This window comes from Gadus morhua, chromosome 5, assembly GCF_902167405.1.
Source record: "Gadus morhua chromosome 5, gadMor3.0, whole genome shotgun sequence".
Taxonomy (NCBI): Eukaryota; Metazoa; Chordata; class Actinopteri; order Gadiformes; family Gadidae; genus Gadus; species Gadus morhua.
The window spans coordinates 19,218,197-19,237,136 of NC_044052.1; the positions used below are offsets into that span (position 1 = coordinate 19,218,197).

Sequence of the window (18,940 nt, forward strand, 5' to 3'; positions counted from 1 at the left end):
CCACCGACTCCAGGTTGGCCTCCACCTCCAGGCCCGCTGTTGCCTCCAGGACCTCGGCCGTCTCCAGGCCTTCCAGGTTGGCCGCCTCCAGGCCCTTATGAAATGTGAGACACAAGTTCCAGTTGCATACTGGAGCATTTCTCCCCTTTCATGATGCACTGAAGAAGAGTTTAACTTTACTGGATGAGGAGCCGCCACCTGGCCCTCCATGCCACCCCTTCCAGGTTGGACGCCTCCAGGACCTCCAGGCCACCGCCGCCTCCAGGCTGGCCTCCGCCTCCAGGCTGGCCTCCGCCTCAGTCCTTCTGAAAGGCGAATGACACGTTCCATTTGCACACTGCACATTTCTCCCCGTACATGATGCAGATAATCAACTCCTCCTCTGCTTTAGCTCCCACAGATCTCACTGATGCCGTACTGTGCAGTCTTGAGTGAGGTATTATTTAAGCCAACAGCCAGCCACACACACGCCTAGCCTACATCCTGGAGCTGGTCCTAGTGGCTGAGAATGCATCTGACATTTTTCAGAACACCTCAGAGTTGCTGTATGTCAAAGTTTTAATTCTAAACAATTCACCAAGCCTAGAAAAAATTTGCAGCTGTGCAGTTCCATGTCTCACCGTTCTGCATCCCTTGGGCTGCACGGCCTTCCCTCCACCTGCAGCGAGCGCCTCCAGACGACCGCCACGGACCTCACGGCGAGCACCTCCAGACGACCGCCACGGACCTCCAGACGAGCCCCTCCAGACGACCGCCACGGACCTCCAGACGAGCCCCTCCAGACGACCGCCACGGACCTCCAGACGAGCCCCTCCAGACGACCGCCTCCATCACCTCCACTGAAACAAGACTAAATCTATTTAAACACTGGAGATTTTTTTTCTCCTCGCTCACTCAGATGTCAATAGCTTATCTTCTCCCATTCTGTGCGTTCTTGAGAAGTATCATTTCCTATAAACTCCCAAACCCAGCCACACATCTAATCTTCATAAGGACACTAGTCCTAGTGGCTGAGAACGCTTGGCTAACAAGCCAAGCACAACCAATGACTGAATTCCATTTTATTCTGAACCATTTGACCACGCCAAGGAGGAGTTTATAGGATGTGCAGTTCCACGGCTCACCCGTCTGTTCCTGTAGGACTGGACGGCTCCTGGCCACCATCCACCTGCAGCTCCCAGCTCCAGACCCGCTCTGTTGAAGCCTCTGGGAGTACAATCCGCTCCTGAACAAAAACAAACCACTGTTCATAAATCATTTTGTACTCTGCAATCCTTGGAAATATAATGAAGCATGAGCTCGAATAGAAAATGTTCAAATCCTGTATAATGATTGTTGTACAAATGTGTATAGTTCTAGATAACTTTTTTACTTCTATAAAACATTTAATGAATAGTGGGAAACTACATAAGAAAAGTAAATGAATGCGGTTTTAACGCGGTTATATTAGTAAAGCAAGTCTTACCCAAAAAGTCAATAAATGGTGACCACATTATTATTATTATTATTATTAACTATTTAGTGCTTCACTAAATTCCTATAGCAAGTGGAAACGTTACTCTCCTTCATTGGTGATGTTCATGTTCCTCGATATCTTCCAATGGACTCGTTGTGAAATTCTTCTGGATCCTCTGCGTTGAAGTCATGGTTGAAGTGCGTTGTTCAATTTCCAAGGGGCGTGTCTAAAGGGCGCGATATAAAATGGGTCGATGCTATGCTATTGGGTAGGCCGCGACTAATCATAGTATTGGAACGGGTGATGCAGAAATACATATATTCCTCAAAATCTTTGAGTAGTAGTCGTTCGTTCTTTTAGTGAGCATATACAGTATTTAGTTCACTAACTTCCATCTTTGTTGTTGAAACACCTCTACATGTTGCGTATATCCAACCTCACATTAGATAGCCTAAAGGGTTGCTATTGGTCGGTTTATTTCGTACCGGGCAGAAAACGTTATATAACGGAGGGGCGCCTGACCGCATCTTTGAAGAGCAAATTATATATGAGGTCCGTCTAGTTCCGAAGTTATTGGTTTAATACGCAAAACTAATATTGAAATGTTAATTTTGGCATTTAATTTGCATCTACATTTTGCCAGTGATGGAGTTTAGGTTTGCCAATCCGAGGTCTAACAGGCAGTAAACATGTTCATTAAAATACAAATGCAAAGTCCACAGAACATACGCGAATAAAAACCACATTGCACCACTAGCGGTCAACAGCAGCAGCAACAAGTGTATTGAAAGTAGAAAAGTAGTAAAGAGAAGAATAGAATTGGGAGAGTGGTGTGCAAGTCAGACACCGCATCTAACCCAGGACCACCTTGCAGATCACAAGCAGCAAACCTTCTACCAGACCAACCAAACACACATCAACAGGCCCCCAGTCAGTAGGGTCAGTCAGACAGGTTTCCACAGAAGGGCTCAGTGGGGTTATGGGTTGAGGAAAAACAGAACCCTTTCTTCCTTCCACAAGTTTCCATCCTGGATTTTTCGGACATGTGGAGTCGGACATGTTTCAAGTTATCCGTGGATTCCTGAGGGCAGTGAAGTATCTGCAGAAGGTGACGTCCAGCGGTCTGCGGCATTGACCACGAGATTTAACCGAGTGGGACCGCCTCTGTATGTAGTCGGCCTAGCTACAACAGTTTGTGTTCAACAGCGTGGAGGTCCTGTAGTTTCCATCAGAGTTGCTGCAGTTCTTCCATGCTGCTTCGACAGTGAGCAGAGGACACTTCCCAGTGTGGTGGTCGGTGCTGTAGCGGTCCGCAGCGTTAGTTAGTCAGTCGATCCCATAGATAAACCACTCAACACAAACTACCACTTCCATCAGCAAATCCACATTAACCTCCAGCGGTAAAACATGTACAATAGAGGGGCGAGAACAGACGACATGAGGAGATGGGGAGAGTGTAACATGTGCAGTGCTCATGAAGGAAGTACCCCGCGTTACTCACTGCGTGGGTCCCGGTGGCGGGGGTCCACGTCGGTGGCCACGATGTCCGGATTGTTCAGCACACGCAATCCAACGCAAAATAAACGATTAACATCCGTCACGGTGGGGGCGCTTTATGAGGAGAGGCGGGGGAGACGCAGCTGAAATCAATTAAGAACTAGCGACCAGAAGAACGTGATTGGTTGTGAGCGAGAAGCTCGAGACGAGAGGCCTGCGTATTGGTTAGAGCAGTGGTTTTCAAACTGTGGGGCGCGCCCCCCCTGGGGGGGCGCGACGTGAGAAAAAAATAAACCCGAAAAGAAAACTGTAAGTCGATGATTCGAATCATCAGTCGTACTTCAACTGTAGAATTAACATACATAACTAAATCAATTTTCAACCGTTTATCTTCGTGCAAACCATTAAACAAATCTACACACTTGTATCTTCAATACTATCGAAACGGAATTTTGATAGCATTTATACTTTTTTCAGAATCACAGTTTCAGTATCAAACCGGCATCGTTTTAGTCGAATAGTCGAATAGTCGAATCTCTGGACTGAAAAGGCAGATCTGATTCGACTCGGAAAATTCAGAGTCGGGGACCCTGAATGAATCTGTGTAAACTGGCAGTTTCTGAGTTTACACAGATTAAGATGTTCAAATGTATTTAAAAAAGGTTAAGCTAAAACATGCTTAGATAAAGTTGTTAAATTGTGTTAAGAAATGTGTTTAAAAACGGCCAAAGATGTTGTAATGTTTCAGAAATATGTTTAAAATGTTTTAAAAATATGTTTCAAAAATATGTTTCAAATGTTTAAAAAAGATGTTTCAAATGTTTTAAAAATGATGATCAGAGATGTTTAAAATGTTGAATTTTTTTCTCTGAGGGGGGGCTCACTCTCACACTTTGAAAACCCCTGGGTTAGAGCAAATAACGTCTGGTGTAATCCATTTGTATGGTACGCCGGTACGTGCTAGTGGTAAACTGCCAATCTCCCAGCTTTCTTGCGGCATTGGCGGAGGCACGTCCCCTTTTGGTCGTAGAAGCTTTCCCGTTTCTCATTGTACACATTTGCAACACACACCGGCGCCGAAGCGGCGCGTCAAAAAGAACACCATCATTATTTCGGACGTAGGCCTACTAGCCCACACCAGCGCTCGGCGGCACGCCGACCCACTAGGCTTCACGCCACTGTTCTATTCCCTAGCGTCGCCACTCCTGAAAAAGCGCTTTCTTAAAGCTGTTTGGTACATCTCGGCTTGACAGCTTGTGATGTAAACAATTTTAGTCTCTGCTATTTCTGATGAAATGTTTCAAGCTAACCACAGTTATGAATGGTTTCTTCAACCACATAATGGACAACCGCATATAAGGTTGTAATGATTTTGTAAATAAGATAAGACTACAAACATGGCCACTTTGCCAAGACAGACCAAAGGTTTACCTGGGTAAATTAGAACATGTAGGCGTGGCTTAATTACCGTTCTGCCCACTCCCGATATATATGTGTTTGTTTACCTGTGTTCGAGAGATGCTTCATGAACCACCACCAGAGCGCAAGCCCGTTTACCGTGTCTCTGTTAGAATAAACCACGTGTTGATTTTTTACCACTCTTCGAGTCATGCCTGCACGAGACGACCATACCACAAAGGATCTAAATAGTTTTTAATCATTTGATAAAATCCAAATCCTGGAGAAAGAAGTGTGGGACCTGCCTAAAATAGACTATATGCGTCTTATTGGTGGTTGTTGAAGAGTAACTATCGCTAATGCACAGCGCGGCGAAATGTTAAATTGAGGGTCAAATGGGGCAAATTACCCTTTTCCCATCCGTTCAACCACCGTTGCTATCTATGTCTGGTGCTAAGGCAGGTGGTTACATTTAATTAGTTAAGTGATACAACTAAAAGGGCTGGGAAATTCTGCCTCGATGACTACATCACTTTAAATCATCACTTAATGAACGCAGCCTACGTCTCATCTCATCTTCGTCCACTTATCCGGGGTCGGGTCGCGGGGGGAGCATATGCATGTGTACGTTTTTCAAATGACATTTACTAGTAATGGAAGCCTTCCCTCAGTTGCCCCAAATGCAATTTGAAACCTCCAAGAAAGCCATGGGAGAATCTAGGAGGAATATGGGTCTCCAAGTCCTTGAGGCATCAAGTACAATAACTTAAATAATGAATAACTTAAAGTCACTCCACATGAATTCAGATTAAATGTATTATGCAAATACACTTTCTTTCAGTCTTTGATGAAGAGACATGTTCAATGTGTGGAGCTGACAGGCCTCCTGGAGAAGCACCTGCCAACACAGACTGGGTGAGTTGTTGTGAGCAGCAGTTCAATGTGGAATCGTGATGTGACATACAGTGTTGGTAGCAACAAGTTACTGTAATAATATTACCCCAATAGATAACAGCACTTATTCCTCCATGAGTTATATGTAATGCACTACTTTTCTTAAGTAACTTCACCGACGCTTGTGATATACCAGTTAAACTTAAGTGTTGCTACCAACTGACAAAATATGTGCATGAATAAATCATGAATTCATTTTTAAATTCAACAGATCCAGTGTGATAAATGTGGTGGTTCCATGCCCTCTGTTTGACCATGGACCCCAGGACACTTAAAGAGCTCAAGCTAATGCAATGGCTGTGTGTGCTGTGCAAATCAATATTTTACCTGTTACCTGTCCTACAAGTGCCTCATGACCTGTATATTACCTTTACATTTCTCTCGTTCCGCTGCTGCAACTTGCACCACATCCCATGAGCCCCAGCCAGCATGTCTCCTCTCCTTCTCTTCGCTGCTGTGTTGGCCTTAGTGCTGTGTGCCAGGCACCGACTGATATGACCATATTAACTGGTGTGCTGACTACTTGGACACACAGACCCATGTGATTTTACTGTATAGATTTAGAGAAAATGTCATTTGAAAAACGTACACATGCATATTCTCGCCTTTGCAAAATTGCATTATGTCAGCACTTTGAAGTGAGCTATAGACCGAATTTTACATAAGTTCAGGCACTGACTGATATGACCATACTAACTGTTGTACTGACTACTTGTACGCAAGGACCCATGTGACTTTACTGTAGGCCTATCGATTTCGAGAAAATGTCATTTGAAAAACGTACACCATGCATATTCTCGCCTTTGCAAATTGCATTATGTCAGCACTTTGAGGTGGGCTATAGACCGAATTTCACATAAGTTCAGGCACTGACTGATATGACCATACTAACTGTTGTACTGACTACTTGTACACACGGAACCATGTGATTTTAATGCTATAGATTTAGAGAAAATGTCATTTGAAAAACGTACACATGCATATTCTCGCCTTTGAAAATTGCATCATGTCAGCACTTTGAAGTGAGCTATAGACCGAATTTCACATAAGTTCAGGCACTGACCATATCAACCGGTGTGCTGACTAGCGTTTGAACAGTGTGACAATCAATGAAGAGGTCTTTACAATGTCCAATGTACCGGTCGCGTTCTGGGTGTTGCAAGTGTCAAGAGAGTTTGTGTGTGAGTTACTCAAAGGGGGCAGGCATGGTAACACATACAAACATATAGTCTAGTAAAAAATTGAACCATAAGGCTTATATGACTTATATGGCTACGTGATTGGTTGACCAGAGACGGCTAACAATAAATACATAAACGGCTAACAATAAATGTCAATGAAGACAAGTTGGGTTGGGCCGAGTTTAATTAGGCTATAGGAAGCATCGAGTGTTTCCGTATTATCAGCGTTTTCAGGAAGTTTGAAGAGGTTTTGTTTTATCACATATAGGCCTACGTTTGACGATGATTGTTTGGCTCTTCTTTATTTACTGGCATTGTTCCTTTTGTTCCTCCTCTGTCCGATTGACATGATATCCTTTCAAAACGCATGATTAAACAAGTCAGCAGCGTCCGCTTCCAAGAGATGCATTTCTCCAGAGATACTTTAACAACAAGTCTACGGATTACAAGTCAACTTCTGTGGGTAAGACGTTCAGTGACCTGCAGTTATATATGCGCTTTGAAAATGACAACCTGGAAAGTAAAAGTATGCTGATCTCTGTAAGAAAGTTGGGTGTAGGAGCAGAAAAAGCCAGGAAATAATAATAATAATGCTAACGAATACAATTGGGTTCCTTTGTTTTTCGAGGGACGCCTTATTATTATAATCATAGTATAAGCATACTAATAACATTTCTCCAACTGTTTTCCCAAAAGGTGGTGGGGTTATTGTTGTCCCTCAGTGGACTCTATCTACTGTTCTACTTCAGCAAGAGCCACCCCTTCTTCTCGGGATACTCTATCCTCATGCCCGGGGTGCTCGCGCTCTCCACCGCCGCGCTCCTATTGTTCGCCGGCGTGATTGGCTGCATGGCTGCTGCTCAAACCTCGGTCTTTTTGCAGGGCTTGGTAATAATCATAACAAGGAAAATAGTAAATGATAATAATAATATAATGTTATTAAGAATTACGTCTATGATGATGAGAATGATAATTATGATGTGTTAGTTACATCTGTGTAGTCGTCTGTTTCCCCCCAGTTCGTTTATCTGTTGGTGGTGGCGGTGTGTCTCCAGGGGACAGCTTCAGCACTAGCCTACTACTACTCTGACAAGGTGTGCAAAATCCGTTATCAAAGGTCTAGAATAACACTATTTACCCAGGCCTGCAGCGTCCAGTACATTTGATCCGTTATGCTTTTTTTCCTACAGGTCGATTCAGAGTTGTCTGTTCTAAGTGAGGTTTTCTACAACTATTCAGGCAGTAGCCAAGACCCACTTGCAAGGGCTGTGGACAGTACACAAGAAGAGGTGTGTGTTTTTGTGTGTGTGTGTGTGTGTGTGTGTGTGTGTGTGTGTGTGTGTGTGTGTGTGTGTGTGTGTGTGTGTGTGTGTGTGTGTGTGTGTGTGTGTGTGTGTGTGTGTGTGTGTGTGTGTGTGTGTGTATGTATGTGTGTGTTTGCATCCGTGTGTCCGTGTGTCCTCGTGTGTTTTTGTTCGTACTTACTTCCACCTATACAAAAGTCCCAACGCTAAACAGTGAATATCATCCATAATTGTAATAAATACCTAACATAATAAAACCCTGTTTTGTCCCTGGGCCCCATCCCCTGCACAGCTCCAGTGCTGTGGGGTCCAGGGCTCCAGGGATTGGCTCAGCACCCCCTGGTTCAACCGGAGTCGGCGGGCCACGTTCCCTCAGAGCTGCTGTAACTCCTCCTGCTTCCACTGCACCAGCAGCTCAGAGGAACACTGGGAACCTTATGTACAGGTGACGTGGTCGTCAGGGCAACCCTTTACCATGAGGGTACCTTAATGAACCGTGCATGAACCATTGATTAACATTTGTGAACACTCTCTCTAACGGTTAACTCACAGTGGACTTAGGGAATGATGTTCATGTTCACTACTGTAGTGATATGTACATTACAACGTTTGTTACAAATGTTCACTACAATCTACTAACTGACACGCATTGTCCTTATATAACTGGACGGTTTGGACCAGAGTCCAACCCCTCCCTCCCTTCCCGTCACTTCTTAGATCTTAAATACATTGCACTTCTAACCATTGAACTCCTTCTACAATGCATTTTTTTTAACTTTGCCTTCATTTTATTTAGTTTCTCTAATTTATTTTTATTGTTTCATTTTATTGCAAGACAGTGTTTATATGTGAAGCACTTTGAGTCGGCCTCGTGCGTCAAAGGTGCTGTGTAAATAAAGTTGCCTGGCCTTCACCCCCATGGTTTCCTCCTCAGGGCTGTCAGGAGCGGCTGGAGGAGGCACTGGGGTTTGTGCTGAGTCTGATCACCTGGTCCCTGCTGCCCCTGCTCCCGGTAGAGGTCAGAGGCCATGCGCTCCAGGGGCTTGTTGTTCAGGTTCATCCATTTTGTTTAAAGGGGTCCCATGACCGTGTTCATCCTAGGGACCGAGGAGGAACACTTGCGGTCCTCTTTGTGATTTGATGTTATTTAAATAAAGATGTGCTGAATATAACGGGTGAAATACGTTTTCTTAATAGAAACACAATCATGTCAACAGATTAGGGACAGATAACTAGCTAACAAACTTTTGAATATTGCAGAGAAATGCAACATTGAAATACAATCATCTGTTTAGATTTTTTTTTAAACCCTTTTTTATGAAGTCTCATATGTATATGACTGTCTATATTCCCATATTCATCCAAACCAAAGCCTCTCCTCTCGTTGCAGATTCTGGGCGTCGCTATCATGGCCCACATGATGACGAACAACCAACTGTTGCATTACACCGTTCTGGAGAAGCCGTCAAGTTGAATTACAACAGGCATGCACCCATGCCCCACACAACACACAAACACGTATACACACACACACACACACACACACACACACACACACACACACACACACACACACACACACACACACACACACACACACACACACACACACACACACACACACACACACACACACACACACTAACATAAATTAAACTCTGATAACAAGGTATTAATATACACAATTTAGTGAATGTGAATGTCCATAAACACGCCAGAACATTTCTTTTGCAACAATATATTATTGTGTGGGAAAATACTAATTGTTCAATGAAAATATGCAAATAAATTATTTTAAATTTTTCGGTGTTTACTTTTTGGGGTATATTTTAATTGGTTAATGCGCTTACTGTCAGCGCATTGGACAAGTGCGTGTGCTTAATACATGTAATGGGATGTTATTGTGCTTACAATAACAGCTACATTTGTTGATTCAATATTTTAGATTTATGTATACATCTATATATATGTCACCTGGCTGTGAAGAACGACCTAGGGGGCGTAGTACGTATAAGGGGGCGTGGCACGCAGAAGTGGTCGCGGCAACACTGGTCACGCAGAGCTGTAGTGTTTATTCCCCACCAGGGTATTGTAGCACTGTGTAACGTTAGTGAACGTCGTTGCCGCGATAAACAGAACCATTGCCGTTCGACCAGTCCATAAAAAAAATACCCTCTACATCTGGTGAGTGCTTCCGACCACTGACGACAAATTAATCGCCTCTGAGTTCTGTTTGCGTTAGGATTTCGTCGAGTGCAGTACCAAATATCGGCCATGCTGCCTTCGGGGCCATCTAACCAGCGGGCTACCTTTTTAGTACGGCTCCGAGCATCGGGAGCATCGTTTTTTATCCCATATTAGTTGTTTCGAGCGTCTTTGTCGTCACCGTACATATAAAATATACACCGGTTGCATTCACTCGTGTATTGGGGTCTCTTTTTGTTATGTTGTAATGCGAGACTTAGCATTGGGCTAGCGGCGGTAGGCCCGACATGTACTAGTAGCCTAGCATGGCGGCTAACAAGGCCACGCCCATCATAACATGGGACGCGCGCCTCGTTTTTGATGTATGAATGAACCCTGAATTCCATGTGGTCCGCGTTTGTATTGATTGACGGCGTCTTTGGGTTCACATCTGTACATTACCTTGCCCATGTGAACGTGGTGTCAGACCGTGGTCGATACGGCGCTACCCGTGGTGCATGTTTTCTGTGATTTTCTGTGCACTAACTGGTTCAATGTATCCTTAGCCCCAGGAGCAGTGCGGTGTCTTAATGGCAGTTCGCAGAGGAAATATTAGGTACTTGAAAGTAAGTATGACGACACGCTCCCTCCCGTTCATTCTAATGTTATTTCGGGTCAGTGCTTTTATCCCGTTACATGTCGGCTAAGCAATTGCCACCCCCTTGAATCTAAAAAAAAACAAAAAACGACCCCTCCTTTTCTGTCACCAAAAAACAACAACAAAGGCTGGATTAGAAAATAGGCAGACACCCCCATGTTGGTTGTCCATGGCCCGCTTGTTGTCGGTACACAGGACTCTCATTCATGATGTCAGACGTTCTCGGCTACCCCGCCAGAATACCCAATGGGAGTCCTAACGGGGCATGAATGGGCCCACTGTGAGGAGGCCGGCGGCGCCGGTGCCGCAGCAGACTGGGTCACGTTCCAGCCAGTGGCGACCGTCGGCCCCCGCTGGGCACAAGACGTTGAAATGTGGCCTGTTGTTGTAGTGTCGATATCCGCACTGATTTCAGCACCAACAACAAAAAAATATCCTTCTGCTACTACAACCGTGAGGGTTGATGCTGTAGAAGAGCGGAGAAGTGGATGGTGTTGGTGCCTGACCGCCCCCCACACACTGCAGTGCAGACATCGGGGTTTCCCACACCTGTTATAATGTCCTAGCAGAGATGAAGACTGAATTAATATGAGCATGGTGGCTAAAACTTCTCTTTATATCGGACTGTTGGTGGACTATTTACTCTACACATCTGAAAAGTGAAACGTTTTCTAAGGTGTGTGTGTGTGTGTGTCTGTCCGTGTCCGTCCCCTCAGGAGGTGTATGACATGTCCAACGGCTACGAGGACCACATGGTGGGCGACGAGGGCAAGGACGGCAAGACCAACCTGATCGTCAACTACCTTCCCCAGAGCATGAGTCAGGACGAGCTGCGCAGCCTCTTCAGCAGCATCGGAGAGGTGGAGTCCGCCAAGCTGGTCCGGGACAAGGTCGCAGGTGCGCTGCCCCCCCCCCCCCACACCGACCCCCCCCCCCCCCCCACTTACCCCGTTGTTGATGTTGAAGGCCTTCCTGGCCCACCAGGTGTGTTGTGTAGATCAGCCAAGTCATTTATTATTATTATTATTATTATTATTATTATTATTATTATTATTATTATTATTATTATTATTTAAAATATATCCACACAGATGTGAGTGATGGATGGAGCAGCCTATAGGTTGGCAGTGTTGGGATTGGCCCTCCCCTTTTTACGTACAGGCACATTGGATTTAGTGTTGGCCAACCTCGCCTAGAAGCGGTGGTGCTGGCCGGCCCATCTCTGGGCCCTGACGGTACACGTGCCCACCCCAGTGTGGCTAGCAGAGGCCCCAGATACCAAAGTAGCCCCTCCCAGAATGAGGTCCGCTGGTTTGGTCCCACTCCCATGACCTCCTCCTCCTCCACCTCCACCATCAGGACCATACTGCTTTGATTGATTCATTTACGCCAGGAACAATTCCAACTGTCTTCTTTAGTTTTGTTTGGAAACTTTATGCAATGTTTGTTTGTTTGGGGGGTTTTGATATTTCTTTGTCCAATATTTTATATATATATATATAAATGCCGATTTTATTTATTTTTTTTGAACTATATAAAACGTTTTTTTTGTTTTTGTTTTATTGTTTTCTTTTTTTTCTCTAGGCCACAGTTTAGGGTACGGATTTGTTAACTATCTTAACCCTAGTGATGCAGACAGAGCTATCAGTACACTGAATGGACTAAGGCTACAGTCTAAAACTATCAAGGTAAAGTGCCATCAGGTGTTCTCCAACTGTCACCCAAAAGATCTCATGTCATTTAATTTCTTTCCTGGCTCCTGTGCTTCCTAGGCCTGTCGTAACCGTTCTCACCCCAGGGGGTAACACCCTACAGGACAGTGTTTACATGTACGTCCAGCTAGTTGCCCCTGCTAGATTTGCCCATTCTCATCCCCCTTTTGATTTGATTCATACGTAAGCGTTTTAATTTCTAGTCATTTTTACTCTTCAATTAGATTTCTGATTGGCCACTATTCTCTTGTGCCCTTTAATGAGGTCACCTGTTACCGGGCAGTCCCACATTCTGGACAGCTGTGCCAGGTTAATTGGCCGCTAGTTAGCTACCAGGAACTGTCCTTTTTATTTGCCTTTTCTTTGTTGCTTAATTGGTTTATTTAGTTGCTTTTCGCCAAGTTCATCCTGTAACTAAAATATTAGGCTTACTTAAATGGGACTGGCTTACCGTTCTAAATAAATGAGTTCATTTATATATATATATATAGATGGCATTCTTGTGTTTTACTTAGACATAGACATACTTAAATTAAAAAGGATTCCATTTTGTCAGTGACTTTCATGATACATTCTAGCTCGGCAATTGGTCCCCTTTGACCTAACGAGGCCTCCGTTGCTTCCTGCTGCTCAGGTTTCGTTCGCCCGGCCCAGCTCGGAGACCATTAAGGATGCCAACCTGTACATCAGCGGCCTGCCCCGGAACATGGCCCAGAAGGACGTGGAGGACATGTTCACGGGCTACGGCCACATCATCAACTCCAGAGTGCTGGTCGACCAGGCCACCGGTAGGATGCTGCTGTCAGAGGAGCCCCTTCTACGGGGCGTCTTAAAATGACTTCATACCACAGACACGCAAACGCATTCACACGTGCACTCTTACACACTTTCAACGCCTTGTGCTGAGGTCTAACCCCCGCCGTTGTTAGGGTGCTGAGGTCTAACCCCGGCTGTTGTTAGGGTGCTGAGGTCTAACCCCGGCCGTTGTTAGGGTGCTACGGTCTAACCCCTGCTGTTGTTAGGGTGCTGAGGTCTAACCCCGGCCGTTGTTAGGGTGCTGAGGTCTAACCCCGGCCGTTGTTAGGGTGCTGAGGTCTAACCCCGGCCGTTGTTAGGGTGCTGAGGTCTAACCCCGGCTGTTGTTAGGGTGCTGAGGTCTAACCCCGGCCGTTGTTAGGGTGCTACGGTCTAACCCCTGCTGTTGTTAGGGTGCTGAGGTCTAACCCCGGCCGTTGTTAGGGTGCTACGGTCTAACCCCTGCCGTTGTTAGGGTGCTACGGTCTAACCCCTGCCGTTGCTAGGGTGCTGAGGTCTAACCCCGGCCGTTGTTAGGGTGCTGAGGTCTAACCCTGGCCGTTGTTAGGGTGCTGAGGTCTAACCCCGGCCGTTGTTAGGGTGCTACGGTCTAACCCCTGCTGTTGTTAGGGTGCTGAGGTCTAACCCCGGCCGTTGTTAGGGTGCTGAGCTCTAACCCCTGCTGTTGTTAGGGTGCTGAGGTCTAACCCCGGCCGTTGTTAGGGTGCTGAGCTCTAACCCCTGCTGTTGTTAGGGTGCTGAGGTCTAACCCCGGCCGTTGTCAGGGTGCTGGATCTAACCCCGGCCGTTGTCAGGGTGCTGAGGTCTAACCGCGGCCGTTGTCAGGGTGCTGAGCTCTAACCCCGGCCGTTGTCAGGGTGCTGAGGTCTAACCCCGGCCGTTGTCAGGGTGCTGAGCTCTAACCCCGGCCGTTGTCAGGGTGCTGAGCTCTAACCCCTGGGCCTGCTGTCCGCCCACAGGCCTGTCCCGCGGCGTGGCCTTCATCCGCTTCGACAAGCGGGCGGAGGCGGAGAACGCCATCAAGGACCTGAACGGCCAGAAGCCGCCCGGCGCCGCCGAACCCATCACGGTCAAGTTTGCGGCGAACCCCAACCAGGTGAAGAGCGCGCCGTTCGTCTCCCAGATGTACCACGGCCAGTCGCGGCGCGGCTTCGGCGGGCCCGTCCACCACCAGGCGCAGAGGTTCAGGTGGGAGCGAGGTTTCTAACCGACACGCCGTCCCTCTGTTAGGTCTGCCACGCAGTATAGTGCGTCTTGATGTGTTGTTTCACTTACTTATGACGAATGTACTTATTGTCTGTCGCTTTGGATAAAAGCGTCTTGCTAAACGACCCCTAAATGTGAATGTATCGGCCGATACTGAGTGTATACCGATACAGCATCTAGCATTGTGATTATTAATAGCTCTTGTTCTTAGTGAAGGGTTCTCTTACCATGAAAGCAATGTAAAGTCTTTTCACTTGCCGTCGTTTTTTCATGGATTGGCGGTTGCGTTGTAGCTGCTTGAGCTGCGGCCACACAACACAATTTTCCACTTTGAAATAGGGCTGCTCGATTATGGGGAAAATCATAATCAAGATTATTTTGGTCAATATTGAAATCACGATTATTCAAACGATTTAATTTTGAGTTTGAAAACATGTATTTCTTCAGCATGTCTCACCCAAAAAATACTTTTGTAACTAAAAAAAAATACACAAAATGGTCAAAAAGAAATCTGTTCCAATCTAAAATAATATATAGATATTTATCCAGCTGTTCTTCCCCTTCTATAAATCTACTCTTGATCAAAATTCGATTAATCTCCCAGCCCTACTTTGAAACCATCACACATCCCTGAGTAGCGCACCAAGAGTACCGTGTCTTTTGACTTTGCTATTCTCAAAGCACCTACCTTTCTGTGAAAAGTTACAGGTAACGGCTCCTCTGTTGTCGGGGAACAAGCACACTTTTAATCGGCAGTTAAACCGCACACAGAACAGTGAAAAATGTCCCCCGATATTTCATTGAATCTTGAACATGAAAGCCGGGATTGCAGAGAGGAAGCGTTTCATCTCCTCACATGCACACAGTTATGGCGTCTGTCTGACTCGCACGTCTGCATCTGGCCGATGACCAAGGTGTACCCCGACATGCCTGGTCAGAGCGCTGGGCAGGGGCGGTGTCCTGAGTGGCTCGGTGTGTAACGCTGCCTCCCTCCCTCCCTCCCCCAGGTTCTCCCCCATGAGCGTGGACCACATGGGCAGCATGGGCGGTGTGAGCGTCCAGGGCAGCAGCTCCTCGGGCTGGTGCATCTTCATCTACAACCTCGGCCAGGACGCCGACGAGGGCATCCTGTGGCAGATGTTCGGGCCCTTCGGCGCCGTCACCAACGTCAAGGTCATCCGCGACTTCAACACCAACAAGTGCAAGGGCTTCGGCTTTGTCACCATGACGAACTACGAGGAGGCGGCCGTGGCTATCTCCAGCCTGCACGGCTACCGACTGGGGGACAAGATCCTGCAGGTGTCCTTCAAGACCAGCAAGGGCCACAAATAGAGCCTTGGGTTTGGGGAGCTGAGGGGGGGTGGGGAGAGACTTGTGGAAAGACTGATCCGGGGTGGTGGGGCAAAGGAGATGCAATGGCAGAGTTTATGAAACTGCGGTTTTTGTTTTGGTGTACTCTCACTCACCGTGTGCATGTTGGTCTACAGTATCGCCTGATCACACGTAGTTTGGTTTCTTTGTTTTTTTTTGCTTTCCCCTCTTCGTTTCATGTTTAAGAATTTGAGGTAAGGCTGCCCTCTGATTTAAATTGGTCGGAGGACATTCATGGCGTGACTAGGACTAATGATGGGTTTACTATCGGTCTGACAGGCTGCGAGGCGGATTTTGAGCCACCGTGTTGGGACTCGACATCACCAACGCAGCTCAAGAAACTAGGGAGTCTTTCAAGTTTTAAGCAGAGGAAAAACGCAGCCTGCTGCCGCCCTGTCGAGATAAGGGCTCGGAGATGAAGGGACTTTTCTTCGGTGAGAGGCAACTGTGGAGATTTTGTCCCCTTTTTATCTTTCGTTTAATTTCAATTAGTATTGTGGCCACGGTTTGTGGCACTCCTTAGTAGATGCCTTAATTTTAAATCGGTTAAGTCTGACTTACCCCCACCCACCCCCACCCCCTAGCAGAGCACTTACCTTCACACGTCCGCACGTTAACCAGGACTGCTGAGGGGTCCGCGCTCGGTACCCGACACAGGGTTTAGACTGCAGCGGTGGCTCAAGGCCGGACTGCGTTTTGTACTGTAATCCTACGACTGCGTCGGGTCTGTTCACGTACGTCTGGTCATGTTCTGTTGAGAGCGAGCGGAATTGTAGGGGGGGGGGGGGGGGGGGGGGGACCTAATTGTCTTTCAGACCTGATTGTCTTAAAATGGACCAAAGAAGGAAATCTACAGTTTCTGGCTCTGATGTTTTGGGTTAATTGAGATTGCGTGAGCTATTAATGAGGTTGTATCAGAAAACCAGGGAATAGCATCCGCCTTCTGCTTTTGTTTCCCCTCTTTCAAACCTTTTTGCATTTATTATTTTATTCGAACCTTTTTATTTCAGACGTAGTTTATTTTTGAAGCTGTTGATTTTGATGGTAGATATAATCGCCTCTCATGTCCAACCATTTAAATTTGATTTGTTTTTCTCATTTTCTTTTTGCTTTTGATTGTTTAAATATAAATCATTAAATTTTCTTTCGTTTGGCCAAACGTTTTTGGTTGCTTTTTGCTTTTCTTTAGTTTTCCTCACGATACTTTCCCCCCCCGGGCAACGTTGACACTTATTCAGATCGGTCCGACATTGACCTTACCGGCTGAACAAGTCGCCATCTTATTAGGGACTTATCAACGCGTTGGCATTGGCTTTATGTGAAGCACTTGATCCATTCAACGCAGCAGTCGGGATGCTCAGTTTACTGGAGACGGTCACGGCCCCAGGCCAGTAAGACACAAAGCACACGTCGTCTGACTTTAATGCGCCGTGGTCCATCTCTGAGCACTCCGGGCATGGCCGACCGCCACCACATATAAATCAGTTTAGGTGTTCACGATGCATCTAACGAATATTTGGTTAATTTTTTATTTCCAAGTAGTTGTTCCTCTGAAGAGATCCTACTGCTATAGTGTCCCTCCCCTGTGTATATAGGTGAGACTCAAGTTCAGAGTAACTAACACGTACTAGCTTAGCTTCCACAAGAAGGGCACGTCAGCACGGTTTGGGTCCTTGAGCCCAGCAAGAATACAGCATTCCCATATAGGCCATATATCAATTTGAGGTTTTTAATCAAGTTATCATGTGTCGACACTTTTACTCGCCCATTTATTACTATCAAGCATGCAGTCCAAAACCTTGTTAGTACGATTTTTCTTAATATCGCCATCGAGCTGCATTTCCTTGTCTGCATTTTCCTTGGGTCTTTTTAATTGTAGTTGTTAGTACGGTTCACTTTGACCCATGGGGCCTGATTGGCGTAATACTACCGGTCAACATACCAATGGATGCCTTTTTTGTTTGAACACGCATTGACCGAAACAAAGTATTACCCAAGTCTGAAACTAATGTTTGTTATCCATTGTTATCAATTTCAACGACAACACTGGCTTTCTCCTGCCCTTGACACCAAGTTGAACATAAAACCCCTTTGTGGACCCATCACAAGCCTATATGTCTTTAACTTTGTGCAATATTCCGGGACATGACTTGGGGCAGGTAAGGTACGACGAGAAATGTCTTGGGTCCACTCTTGAATGTTGTCATTTTGTTGTCATTCGTTTTTCTATTCACTTGACATGTTACACTATTAAGAGTTTTAAGTTGCACACAATTCATGGATTGATGTTTCCTTTTGGGGAAGGCGTTGATTTTAACGTTCTGCCTTTATGTTGAAAGTTGTTTGAGTATTCGACAACAGCAATGGAGGAGTCCATTTATCTGTCCCTGTGTTTGGGTATCAATGTCCGGATGACAGTTGTGTCTCTGTTTTTTGTTTGTGTTTTGTTTTGGATTTCATTAGATGTCTTCTAACATTGGCTCTTTTTAATAAAAACCGGGAGGTTTTCCAGTGTGGAATCAAAAACGTCTGGTCTGATCGCTTTTCTGTTATTATGCAGATTTGAGAAGCTCGAGTTTTCCGATTTGCTAACTTTGTTTGTATATTCGTAAGCCCCAAAGCATTTCCACTGCAGCTGTCAATTTAACCTTCTAAAGAATAACACACTCCCGCCTACCTCTTGATAAAAGGGATTTTCTGTAAATCAATTTGGTTTGTTGTGGCAATCGAGTTCAACGGTGATAGCAGCAATTAAGTTAAAGCTGCCTTGTTAATCGGAGTCATCCATCGGATATAAAAATATTAATGAATAAAAGAAAGTGGTTGGCGGCGTTTCTTTCACATGAACGTCACCATTAACCAGCATGGACTAGGGTGCGGTGGTGAACTGGATCACTTGAAGGTAATATTTGTAATAATCCGATATTCCGTCTCATTACTGGCCCCTTTGGTGGGTAAGTGAACTACAGCCAACTGGAAGTTTGTGCATTCAGAATGGAGCGGGAGCTTGGTTTTAAGGCAATAACAATTATATACCATTGTTATGTGGCAACCCGGCACGGTGAGCGAACCACCTCCTCCCAAACAGGACACCGTTTCGCGGGGAAAAACCAAAAAGGCATGTTTTATTCCAAACTCAAACAAAATCTCGCTGAAGAAACACAAAAGAACGTAAGAACCTGGGAGGAATCAACAGTCCCATC

At 45.8% G+C, this 18,940-nt stretch overlaps 2 protein-coding genes across 6 annotated transcripts; both read left to right on the forward strand.

The window, feature by feature from the left end:
- Positions 1–6,584: 6,584 nt before the first annotated feature.
- Positions 6,585–9,593, forward strand: tspan37 (tetraspanin 37). 4 transcript variants are annotated; one of them, XM_030357225.1, is made up of 7 exons: positions 6,588–6,949; positions 7,183–7,374; positions 7,488–7,580; positions 7,677–7,775; positions 8,083–8,235; positions 8,725–8,844; positions 9,181–9,593. In XM_030357225.1, exons 1-7 carry the CDS (start codon positions 6,854–6,856, stop codon positions 9,262–9,264), a joined length of 837 nt encoding a protein of 278 aa, XP_030213085.1. In that variant the 5' UTR covers positions 6,588–6,853; the 3' UTR covers positions 9,265–9,593. The 4 variants fall into 4 exon arrangements, with proteins under 4 accessions (XP_030213084.1, XP_030213085.1, XP_030213086.1 ...); XM_030357227.1 differs by having other exon boundaries at positions 6,592–6,949; positions 8,725–8,808; XM_030357224.1 differs by having other exon boundaries at positions 6,585–6,949; positions 8,725–9,593.
- Positions 9,594–9,810: 217 nt separating this feature from the next.
- On the forward strand, positions 9,811–18,263 carry elavl1a (ELAV like RNA binding protein 1a). Of its 2 annotated transcripts, none has more exons than XM_030356569.1 (7): positions 9,811–9,974; positions 10,541–10,600; positions 11,349–11,529; positions 12,217–12,320; positions 12,979–13,132; positions 14,120–14,348; positions 15,374–18,263. In XM_030356569.1, the coding sequence occupies exons 2-7, from the start codon at positions 10,565–10,567 to the stop codon at positions 15,696–15,698; spliced, it is 1,029 nt and encodes a 342-aa protein (XP_030212429.1). In that variant the 5' UTR covers positions 9,811–9,974; positions 10,541–10,564; the 3' UTR covers positions 15,699–18,263. The 2 variants fall into 2 exon arrangements, with proteins under 2 accessions (XP_030212429.1, XP_030212427.1); XM_030356567.1 differs by having other exon boundaries at positions 14,120–14,256.
- The last annotated feature ends 677 nt before the right edge of the window (positions 18,264–18,940 follow it).

Excerpts from the sequence above, each read along its gene's own strand:
- tspan37 (XM_030357224.1), top strand. The coding sequence starts at position 6,854 with ATGATTAAACAAGTCAGCAGCGTCCGCTTCCAAGAGATGCATTTCTCC. Across the intron at positions 6,950-7,182 it reads TTACAAGTCAACTTCTGTGG|GTGGTGGGGTTATTGTTGTC; the intron begins GTAAGACGTTCA and ends TTTTCCCAAAAG. Across the intron at positions 7,375-7,487 it reads CGGTCTTTTTGCAGGGCTTG|TCGTCTGTTTCCCCCCAGTT; the intron begins GTAATAATCATA and ends ACATCTGTGTAG.
- elavl1a (XM_030356567.1), top strand. The coding sequence starts at position 10,565 with ATGGCAGTTCGCAGAGGAAATATTAGGTACTTGAAA. Across the intron at positions 11,530-12,216 it reads GGTCCGGGACAAGGTCGCAG|GCCACAGTTTAGGGTACGGA; the intron begins GTGCGCTGCCCC and ends TTTTTTCTCTAG. Across the intron at positions 12,321-12,978 it reads TACAGTCTAAAACTATCAAG|GTTTCGTTCGCCCGGCCCAG; the intron begins GTAAAGTGCCAT and ends CCTGCTGCTCAG.